At 41.4% G+C, this 11868-nt stretch overlaps 1 protein-coding gene across 1 annotated transcript in view; it reads left to right on the top strand.

The window, feature by feature from the left end:
* The first annotated feature begins 291 nt into the window (after nt 1–291).
* The window catches only part of nbn (nibrin), an 18040-nt gene continuing 6463 nt past the window's right edge, over nt 292–11868 (top strand). The window contains exons 1-10 of the mRNA XM_088600648.1: nt 292–480; nt 1028–1161; nt 2480–2628; nt 3314–3473; nt 3859–3962; nt 5065–5182; nt 7780–7970; nt 8532–8629; nt 9005–9140; nt 9554–9844. Coding sequence (XP_088456774.1) covers nt 447–480; nt 1028–1161; nt 2480–2628; nt 3314–3473; nt 3859–3962; nt 5065–5182; nt 7780–7970; nt 8532–8629; nt 9005–9140; nt 9554–9844 — 1415 coding nt within the window. The 5' untranslated portion in view covers nt 292–446. The remainder of the gene's footprint in view (nt 481–1027; nt 1162–2479; nt 2629–3313; nt 3474–3858; nt 3963–5064; nt 5183–7779; nt 7971–8531; nt 8630–9004; nt 9141–9553; nt 9845–11868) is intronic.

The following is an 11868-nucleotide window of genomic DNA, read 5'->3' as shown; positions in this document are numbered from 1 at the left end:
TATACCAACCAAAATCTCATGTTCGTGCCCAATGTGTGGTCATTTCTGAGTGCCATACGTATTGGGCTGAATCTCTGATTTTCTTTCCTCCCACACATGATTATTATCACAGATTATCACAGATCATAAACATTGGCCCCACTGTCTCTGTGCAAGCACGGCATTGATTAACCCTGAAGTGTAAACGGAGCTGAAAAGGCACGGAGTCGTGCGAGGGTATAGTTTTGTCCAGTAGGCGACGCTGAATAATAAACTACAGACGGGAGAACAGGAAGACGGAAGTCGGGTTGTATTGGATTCGAGGGAAGTCGCGGATTGATGAGGTGGAGTAATGTGTCACGCTTCAGGATGCGAAACTTAAAATATGAAGCCTTTTCTTTATGAGAACATTTCATAGTGCGCATCGACAAATTGATTCGGGTATCCCCATTTAAACACTACAAGAAATGTGGATATTAGCACCTTTAGCTGCAGATGGAGGTAAGATATTAGGTACCACACAATTGATGTACTCTTATATGACAGATTTGCAACTTTTCTAGTTTATCGCGTTTAATGGCAATTGTCTATATAGAAAGGTGCAGGGATACAATTGAAACAATGCCGTTATATAGTTTAATATGTACATACGTCGGTTTAGACATTAACAGCATTATATTGAGAGGAACAGGTAACGGATTAATTCCATGCCGAAAAGAAAGGAAACACAACTTTTCGGCCATTCGGCTGTGGAGCCTTCTTCAGGTGTCAAACGTTGCGTTTCCTTTCTTTTCAGCGTGGAATAAACCCGTTACCTGTTCATTTGCAGCCTACACATGCTGACGCATGGGTACCTACTTGAACTACTTAATTGTAAAAAAAGATAGGGTTCACCTGACAATACATCTAAAACATACCAAAGCACTTACTAAAAACGGTGTCTTGTTGATTCAAATAGAATCGTCGGTGCACGTGTTTTCTGTCCAGTTGTGACTGCTTTTGCAAGTGTGCAATGGTACACTAATCGATGTACACTTTGATCTACTAGGACAGTCCTACTCCTTGTTACCTGGTGTGGAGTACGTGGTTGGTCGCAAGAACTGCCCCATATTACTCCAGAATGACCAGTCCATCAGCCGGCTTCATGCAGTTGTCTCCGTGAGCAGTGCAACCTCCAGTCAGGTAAGCAATAAAAGTAAGTCTTTAAAATCTGAATGACATTGTAGCCCCAGATAATTTGATTAATTGTGTATCTGAGGTGGTGAGAGATGCAGCGTAATCTTTACTAGAGACAGAGTCCTTGCACTTTTGAAATTAGATGTAGGGCAATATTGTTGTGCTAGGTTTACCTTCCATAGACACTCATCACTGCCCTGTTCTGGACACAGAATAGCTGAGTCCATGTCTATCACAATCTGCCCTCCTCATTTTCAAGATTTGTCTACACATTCCTGCTGATGCACCAAGCTGTGTGCTTAACTTTACCACTTGTGATGTAGGGCCCAGTATGAGGCATAGTTCACCAGTGGTGTACCAGGGATTTGGTTACACATTGCCAGAGGATACAGAGTGAAAACATTTGGATCCAGCCCAGTCTGTGCCCTGTATTTTGTTTCGTATATGTGCGTTTTGTGTTTTTCTTGGGATTAAGGAATCATTATTATGTGCGGTTTCTGTTTCTGGAACTCAGCAGGGACGGGAAACGCTTGTTAGGATTGAAGGAAAAATGGACAGAGCACAGTGTGGTCAAATACGTGAGGGAAACCTGCTTCAGACTGTGACAGACACAAAACTAGGCTGAAAATTCACCTTTCAGTAGGACAGTGATCCAAAGCTATACTGGAGTGGCTTAAGGATGAGAAAAGCTGCTGTCCACAAGTGATCCTCAAGCAACTTGAGAGAGCTTCAACTAGAATCACAACCAGCCAGTGTGCAAAGAAAAGACCTCGGGCTGTAATTGCAGCCAAAGGTGTTTGAGTTCAATGAGCTCATGAGCCTGAATACTTATGAAGTTAACATATTTAATTTTTGTTTACTTTTGCTGACATAAACCATTACTTATCTTGCCGTTAGATGTCTTACGTTTTAACGTTTCCAGTTTTGAATAGTTTGTTTAAAAAAACAGGACGCCATAAGGAGGAAAGAAACACTTTTGCAAGGCACTGTGGATGTGAAAAAAGATACAATTCCTAATACAAGAAATTGTATATGGCCAATAAAGTGATCTCATAAAGTGATATCTCATCTAGATACATGAACAGCTACTGGTGTCTATCGGTCTACGATACACTTTGTACACTAGGTGTCGCTGTTTTTATATTTGTCCTTAATTCTGTTAACACTGGGTTATAGTTCGATGCGTAACGTTTATCGGTAATATGAACTTATTTATTTATTATTTGTTTTTCTTCAGAAGAAAATACAGTGACTTTGGCAATGAGATAAAAGGCAATAATTTATTCAAGGGCTCATAATAAATGTTGTTTTTTTTTCTTCTTAGAGTCAGTCGTTTACATTACCCACATTAACTGTAAAGGATACTTCTAAATATGGCACATATGTGAATGATGAGCGCCTATCATGTGACACACCAAAGGTTTTACAGCCTGGAGACAGAGTGACATTCGGAGTCTTCCACAGCAAGTTCAAGTGAGCTGTTTTCCTGTTAGATGTGCTCCTTTTTACATAGTGCATGCAAATGAGATTGCATCCTGTTTTATAAATAGTGCTTCCTAAGTGGTACAGATGGAATGCTAATTATTCTTTTCATTGTTTTATGTATACCAAAAGTCCCACTCAAAATAATCTAGTCGTCGCTCCATTTGTGCATGCCTTTCTGTGCAGAGCAAGTCTTTGCAAGTGGGATGATAGAAATGTGACCAGCAGAAAGGGCTTCTGTCTATTGTCTAGCTGAAGTACAGTCTGTAGGTGAACTCTGCAGCCCAGCCAGCTCTGCTCTTGGAGAGCTCCAGTCCAGGAGGTAAATCATCAATTTCTGAAGATTTCATCCCCTTTAACTTTCTGCTTTGATCTGTTAAACAATCTGTTGTTAGATTTTGTACTTTAGAGATCATTTGGAAGAAAAACCTGAATACCGTTTAGCTTCAAAGACCGGTTTCCCTAACTCGGTACATTACTTGCTTAAATAAACCACCTGTTTGGGTGTCAATTTGGGTGTCCCACAAGACTGGATTGGAGCTCTCTAGGACCAGGACTGGAGACCCCTGTTGTTGTCAGTACTCAGAACGGGGCCTCAGAAGTCAGTGACTCAACCCAGAGCCTTGGTTTGAGTGTTGCATGTCCTTCCTAATGCTCTTTCTTCCCCTGTGCTCAGAGTGGAGAATGAACCCATGGTCGTCTGCTCGTCTTGTTTGGACAGTGAGGGGAAGGCAGCTCTGAGTCAGTCTGTACAGCTGCTTGGAGGTCGTGTGGTCCACAGCTGGTCACAGGAGTGCACTCATCTGGTCATGCCCTCTGTTAAAGTCACCATCAAGGTCAGGAAGAACTGGTTTGCAGGCGCCTTTATTGTTTGCTGAAGGGCTTCACTTGCTGTGTTACAAATAGTTAACTATGCTAGAGTTTTATCTGAATATGAAGGTATTCAATTCATTTTAGCCCATGATGAAAGACCCTGTGTATGTGCTGCACAAATAAAGAACTTTAACGAAATGCTGAGTAAAGAGAATGATTGTTTTTCAGTCACACGACAAGACTGTGGCCTGAGTGTTTCTTATGCTCTGAAACCACAGATAAAGAGAACTCTCTACTAATTGAACACTGTTGGAGAAAGAGCTCAATGCAGAATGCTGGTAGATGCGAGTCTGTCTGTTGTGTCGAGGGTTGCTGGTGCACCTTGTTAATGTGGTTTCATTCCTTCAGACAATCTGTGCGTTGCTTTGTTGCCGACCGATCGTGACGCCTGAGTATTTCCGCGAGCTCAGGAAAGCAGTCCAGCTCAGGCAGCAGCCACCTGAACCTGCAGGGTAAGCAACCTTGCTATCTCTCGTTACTTTACCTGCACCGGACGTGGACATTTTGTCTTGTTTTTTTGTCATTTGCGTAGAGTGTTTAGCTCTAAGGGAGTTTAAATATAATCAATTGAATGCGATTAATTGTCTATAGCAGGTTATAAAAATTGGCTTGCTTTTAAAAATGTTGGAAAAGTCAATTTTTTTTTTATTTTGGGCATAAGTCAGCCAAAAATACACATATAAAACATTTTTTGAAAAGGGTTACTAACCCTGGTCCTGGAGGAAAACTGTTTCTTCTGATTTGTGATCCAGCTGAATTTGTCTCATTTATTTCTTTTTAATACATATCTGTAAATTTACTTCAGCTCTTAAAAGGCCATAAATGGGGTTTGTAATTGATAGAAACTCTGTGCCAGTTTCTGAATTTCACAACTGCCCTCATTTAGGTGTGTCGCCCGGAATGTAACCAATAGAACCTCCTCAAAAGGAAAACATGCTCACAGCTGATGAACTTGTAAGCACTGTTTAGTCAGAAATAGCAACTAGCAAGTTTATCATGTGTATATGGCCAAACTGAGGATGTGAAGGAGCCTGTAACCTGCTATACTCTGACTTTGATCACAGGTCCCTCTTGTCCAGGTCAGTCTGTTGTATTGTAGAATTTAATCTCCGGTACCTTGCTTTATGTAAAACTGTGGCTATCATGTTGTCTTGCTTTTAAATGGCAACATACTCAGAAATGGTGTCATAGGTTTCTGGTTGGCTATGGCTGTCTATCATTTAGAAACTATTTAGGAATGACTAATTCTCTTTTTGTGATGCGGTCTAATGACATACATAGTCAATCCTCAGTGTGACTTCATGGCGAGTTTGTGAGGTTTCAGATTATTTTCTTGTATGGTGAAGCAACACTGGTACTGTCTTATGGAAGTTGTATAGAACCGTTATTTCTAAGTAAAGTCAGGACATTTGTGCTTGTCTTTGATTGGCCTTGTTGCAAATTTGGTGTTTTCTCTGGCCGTGGTAAAACATGTGCATGGTTTGTCAGACTGTGTACTGTCCAATCCATTATGTACAAGAAAGTGACGCCAGTCCAATGCTTTGTGTGTTGCAGTTTTTACCCCCCTATTGAAGAGCCCAGCATAAGCCCAGAAGAGCTGGATCTCAGTGCAAGGCCAAAACGTAAAACTCTGTTCCAGGACAAAATCTTTGTATTCTTAAATGTCAAGCAGGTAAGTGTATAGAAAAAATTTCCCCAAAAAAAATGGCAGCAAAAGAGGGGGCCCTCTCTACCCGTCACCTCCACTTCTCGAACCCGTGACTCTTGTACCGTCATGAAACAGAACCAATATACCAGTGATGTCCCCTTTGCAATAGTGAAATATAGGGAAACTGCTAGGTCTGGAAAATCTCTGAACACATGAAAACTCATAAGAGTATCAAAACAGTATTCAAATACTTAAGATGGGGTCAGGTGTTGATTTTGAATAAACATCGCTGACACCACCCTCCAAAAAAATACAAAAAACGAGCTACATGAAACTACAGGTCAGACTTAAAGAAAAGTAGCTTGTGCACACACCAGAAAAGCAAGGTGAAACACCTATATCTGATCTCACTTATATGCATGGCTCAATGAAGGCATACTGCAAAGAATAATGGTATTGTTGGGGGGAAAAAAGTGGGAAAGAATAGATTCTTCAAAACATCTGACGGGAGGTTTGCATTCACTTTCCTCTGACAAATGCGTGATTTAGATTTTAATTTGCAGGGAGCTCAGTAAACTTACATTCCAGGCTTTCCATCTTCACTGCTTTGGTCACTGGATATTTGGCACCGGACCTGTTGAACCGGTACGAAGTGTCTGGCTTCGACACCAGTTTAATCTGCCCTTAGGACAGCAGTCCACGAGCTCACTGCTGGCAACTTAGCCTTCCCAGGCTACACTTTTGTATTCTATTGAGTGCACCAAGAGAGTGGCCATTTTGATGTGGTTCAGGAGAATCACATCCTCCCAGCCTCTTGACTGCAGGAGACACAGCAGGAATAGAATCGGCCATCTCCTGCATCCCTGACATCACTAAAGGCTCGCCAACACAAACATAAGCAGCAGAATCTCTAGCTGTGGGTTACATTTCCCCCTTTGTTTTAAATGTTTTTAAATGTATTTATAAACGTAACTATCTGCTGAAGATGCAGCATTGTTTTTTACGCCTGCTTTAACTCTGCAAATAACCCAAGGTTATTATCATACCCATAAACTCATAAAGTCGGGTTTAGAATCTGTTTGCTAAATGAGTTGTCTTTTCATGGCATTGCGCTCTGAAGTTTATGAAATTCTTTGCCTTACATGCCCTTTAATAAGTACATTTCAATAAATTATATATTTCCATGTTCCATTAATTTTTATTATCTACTCGTCTTAAATTACTAAAATGTTTATTTTTGATTAGCGTTGAGCTACAAACTAGCAGTTATTAATTCCAGGCTCATGAAAATTCCAAGTACACTAAGTTACCAAAAGAAGCAAATAAACTTTTTCAGTTCATATTTGGTTTGTTTCGTGCCAGAAAAATTCAGTGGACCCCAAATTTCTCTGAATCTGGTTCTAAACTTATTTTTCTAGCTAACTTGCGTTCTCCCATGGACCTGAATTCTCCTGGTTTCACAATGAAACTTCCCGAATGCACTCAGTTCTCTTGTCGCAAATCATTTCCATTCTTGGGGAGTATGCAAGTGCTGTGCTCATCCTTCGTCTTGCTTTGTTTAGTGCTTGTGCTGCATAATCACACTGAATGTGCCAGAAGGGTGCTACGAATGTACATGGAAACTTTAAAAGTGGCGCATCAACATATGGGCATATGGTTTCAAATGAGAAGAGGTCATTTAGCCCACTAAGCCCGTTTGTTGCTAGGAGCAACCTCATCTCAACCATTTCTCGAAAGAAGCCAGAGTATCGTCTTCTCGATAACATTGTTGGATAGGTTGTTCCAGACGCCTAAACGATAACCCATTCAATACCAAGAGGTTTTCTGCATGAATGTAGATATTTCAGAGGCACACCTTTTAATGTCTACATTGACATGTTGTCTTTCTACCACACTTTCACAGCTAGAATGTGTTTTGGTTTCAATCTGCAAAATGTTGTGAGGTGTCAGAGTAACAGAGCCTGTACAGAGTCTTCCTGCGAGCAACATTTTTCAAGCAGTCATTGGCTTGCTTGGTTTTATCGGTGAAGTAGATCAGTTAAAGAACGCCTGATTTCGTGCATGAGATCTTGGGCCATCTTCAGGTATTACGCAAAAGTGTGACGAAGTGGTTAGGACTCTGTACTCAACACTGGAAGATTCTGAATTCAAATCCCAGGTGTGGGGAGAAGCTGTTATATCCTTGAGAAATGTAATTTACTCCGATTGCTTCAGTAAAATACCCAGATTACAATGAGTTACAATTCTAAGTCACTTTTAATGAAAGCGTTGCTTTTCTTAATTGTTGTTGAAGGTTGTGGTAATGATAATAATTAATAATATCCTAATGTGGTCTTGTTATCATTGGAGGTTTTCATGTGTATCTTCACACGGCTATGTCATTTGTTGAAATGTACTTAAACTCACTTCAAACGCTCAGAGTAGGTATGAGTAATTTTTCTGGGAATGCTGTGAATTTTACATCTCGCATCAACAATACCCTTACACTATTATAATTTCACTTAAGTGCCGGCATATGAAGAGCCGAGTATGTTATACTTGATGACCAGGTTACATACTCGGTCAGTCCAAAGCTCTACATGCACACATCTAACCAGTGGTCCTTTCTGATGTTTCCTCAGCACAAGAGGCTCGGTTCTGCTGTGGCCTTTGGGGGAGGCCAGGCCAGACTGCTTGAGGAGGGAGCCGTGCCCTTGCCTCTGCTGGCCTCAGCGGGAACTTGTGTTATTGAAGTGGGGGAGGCAAACTCTCAGGTGGAGGAGTCCCCATCTGCAAAGAAGTGGATGGATTCTATTGCACGTATTCTGCAGAGGTACAGGATACCTTGTGGCACCCTTTCACCGGGCAGTTATGAGTAAAGAAAAGGCAGTACTGCAGAACGTTTAAAAAGAAAGCAGAGACCTCCTGTCCTTTCTGCCTCATCTAAACGGACAAAGCTCACTTTTATTTTACAGCTTTAGTTTACTGCCAGAACAAAGCATGCTATTCATTAAAATCATTCGATTGCAGTGTTGCTTCATTTCTGAAGTAATGAAGCATTACTGTGACATTGCTTATTTTGAAAGGGGCAACTAAGAAAGAGTGCCAATGCTAATTAGTGCTGTGATAAATCCAAACTGCTTCTGAAACGACTGTAATTATACCTATTTATACCTATTATCAGTATGGCTTGATTATGTGGGAGTGTTAAGGGCACACATCCGTGCTTCATAATAGTTTTTTAATTATTGGAAGAAGCACTGTGTGAAACTTTATCTCCCATGAATCATTTGAAAGCAGTAAGTGACAATGTGGCTTGAGCTGTGAAGTGTCTTTTCCTCTGTTGTTCTTGTCCTTGGGTTGATAGCGTTTTGTATTTTTATTTCTGGGTTAGGAATGGACTTCGGTTCATTTCTGAGGCAGAGATTGGACTTGCTGCCGTCTATGTCGCCACAAACATGTACTGCAATCCAGCATCCAGGATCAGTTCAGGTGGGTTTGTTTTGGGTTCTGATGACAAATACCTTAAATGTAAAGATGCAGCTGGATAAATGGGAATAGAAAAAAGGACAATGTAATCAGTTTTATTGCATGTTTTAGTCCGAGCCCCCTTATTGCGTTTCATTTTTAACTGGTTTTTAAGTGAGCTTTGGTGGTGAGTTTTGTCCCCGTCTGCTTCATACACATGACAATCGCCATGCACACTGACTGGTTACGACCTCAGAACCTGTGCAGTGCTTTGAGATAAGGGGTAGTTAGAGTTAATTCCATATTAAAATCACTTAATCCTTTCCTTTGCTCAGGACATTTACTAGTCAAATGTGTTTCATTTCAGTGTCTAACTCTTTTTTTTCTTTTTATTTATAGAAGCCGCCGTTACGGTGAAACCAGCCCTTCCCAGTGCGACTCAGAGCGTGGCGGTGGACGAGACCGTCATGTCTGCCGGCACGTTGAACATCACGGCCTACGCTCAGGACACCGGGCCCTCTCAAACGTGTGCCAGGTACCCCACTGCTGCATCCACACCCGCTGAGCTCCACCCCGCCGGCACGGGGCAGGTCACGCTGCTGTGCCTTCGCGTCGTCCACCTCCTGGTGAAGGTGACATGGTGTCGTTTTATGTGGCAGAGCGTCTTGTGCCCCTACTGAGATATTCCTCGGCGGAGTGCACTTCCTTTTTTACATGTTCCTTTTTAAATGTGGCTCCATTGTAAAGTAAAGGCTGAGTTGATTAGCTTTAGCTGTATTGAAGTCATTCACGACACGGCCTGAGGATGTTTTTTCGGTGTGTGTAACGACAGTATTTATGTTTGAATTGTTTTGTACTTAAGTTCCAAACACGACGATTCCTGTTCCATCTTCACAGTGGTCACAGGGGTTCCAGAATTCGGGAATAACATGTCTGGTGCGTTTGCAGAATGGACACAAGTGGCGAAGGCCTGGTGACGGAGACGCCGGAGAAGCAGCAGAGGGGCGAGAGGTCGTCGTGGGAACGTGCTGCGGTGAAGGAGGCCTCGGGCACTTGCACTGTTGCAGAGTCTGTGCTGGCGGACTGGGAGAATGAGGGGGGTCAGGCCAGGTATCCCCCCGATCCGTCCAGAGCCACAGTCTATAATCACCTGACCGCAAACAAGACTCCTTCGGCCAGCGGGAGCAGAGCCGATTCTTCACAGTCGCAGGCCAGGCCCCTAACCCTGAGTAAGAAGAGGTAAGATCTGCTTAAATACTACTAACGGCAAGTACAGAGGTGCCCATGATGAATTTAGATTTACTGTATAAGGTTACCTATTCGCTGTGGGAAAAAATGTATTTTACAAATGCACTTTAATTTGAGATTTAAGAAATGCTTATTTGCTGGTTTGCTTTTAAGGTCAACCGAGTTGGAAACAAGACGTTATTCCCTCTAAAACGCAGGAACAGTTTTGTTTTTACCCGATTTATGAAATTGCCGTCGGGATGAATTATGCAGCGTTTGTGCCCTCCTGGTGTGTTAAGAGTGATGGCAGTCTCCCTGGAAGTTATCACGCAGGTGAAAGTGTGCAGATCGGATGACCGAGCTGACAGTAATGTGCACTGTGGTTACGCCTTGTGGAATTCCAGTCAGTACTACAGAAAGGAAACGGCATAAATTCTCCGGTCGGGTGATGAGGTGACCCCGGGTAGCTAGAGCTTCCTTTGTTTACCTTCTCGGCTGTTTTTAATTTTTAGCTTGTCTAATCCTCCCACGGTATAATGCTAGGGCATAAAGAAGATTCTTAAGACAACATTATTATCTGAAAAACGTGATGGTTTTGGTATCCATAATTATAATTGTGCACTGTTGGGACATAACGGAATAGAAGATTACAGGTATCTCTGCATTTTGTTTATGGCATACACAAGTAAAAATAGCCATTTATGAAAAATATCATAATTACTCAGCAGCAAGTGATAATAACGCAGTGACACACCCTGCCCATGACCGTTCCATAACATCGAAGCAGAGATGCTTCTCTGTTATACTGGTGCTTTATTGTGTCAGAAAAAATTAAATTAGTATTTCTGAACCACATGCTAAAATTTCATATTTTTTTTTAATCCATTGGAATTTTCTCCCAAAACTTCCATTTCTGTGAGGACATGGTACGAAAGAAAGATTGCACATCAGTATCTTATTAAAAAAAGTGCCAATTAATTGTCAGAGCAGACAGGTAAAATTAAAAACACCCTATGTACATATTTTGGTCTTGGAACCACATTTGGAGATGAACAGGGACCACTGATTCCAGTTCACCCACACACCCTGGGTACCGCCACTAATAAACTGGGTCATTGACTGCCACAATAAGCGTTGGAAATAGTGCTCTTGAAATCCGGCACACTTGAGATTCATTATCAAAGGTAACCGAATCGATAGCAACAGCAGAGTCTTTGGTGGCAAATGCCATCGCTGAAAGCAATGAAAACATGTTGTCCTGTAAAAATTGACATCACGCTCACCCCAAAATGTAGCAGGGGAGTATAGGATGGTTTTTCGAGCTCGGTAACTGTACAGATCCCACTAATCTTTGCTCGTTGTTTCTCTGTTCAGATTCTGACAAAGACTTAAGGTTGTTTTCTCCGTTTTCTCTGTTGAACTGAAGCCTTTATCTTGAGTCATGATTCCAAATGGAGACATAATCACTTTGACATTTAAAGATTTGGACCAAAAGGGTCAAGGTTGAAGATTTAATCAATCCTCTTGTTCCTGACAACAGCCTCATCTCATTCCATTGACTTGTACCTACGGTTTTGTCTGAAATTACAATTTTTAATTTAATTAGTATAGTACCCACATGACAAATCAGACACTGACACATCAATAATGCAAAAAATTGAATAAAACAAGTTTAACTTTTTCCCATTGACAAGCCTGTACTGTTACCAGCAGCGGTTGAATATGTGTTAATTTCCCCACATCATTAAAAGCCAAAGCCAATGTCATCAGATTTTTTAATGAATCACTTTCAGTATATGCAAATGGAGTTAAGGGGGTGTTTTGACAGTATTGCCCTCCGTCATGATAAAGCAGCTATTATACCAGTAAGCCCTGTTTTTGAAGAGCAGCAAGATTAAAAGACATTATTTCCATGATAAAACAGTTTTATGAATAGCCCCACTGTGTGTTCTTGTCTAAACTCCAAATTTTTAATTATTTTAAAATTTGGGATCAGCCTGGTAAAGCACAGTTGCTGTAAAAAGAAGACCACAAAG

The sequence above is a fragment of the Lepisosteus platostomus genome, chromosome 12, assembly GCF_059453375.1.
Source record: "Lepisosteus platostomus isolate fLepPlt1 chromosome 12, fLepPlt1.hap1, whole genome shotgun sequence".
Taxonomy (NCBI): Eukaryota; Metazoa; Chordata; class Actinopteri; order Semionotiformes; family Lepisosteidae; genus Lepisosteus; species Lepisosteus platostomus.
The sequence above is the reverse complement of the archived record's forward strand: the minus strand, read 5'-3'. Positions and strand labels throughout refer to the sequence as shown.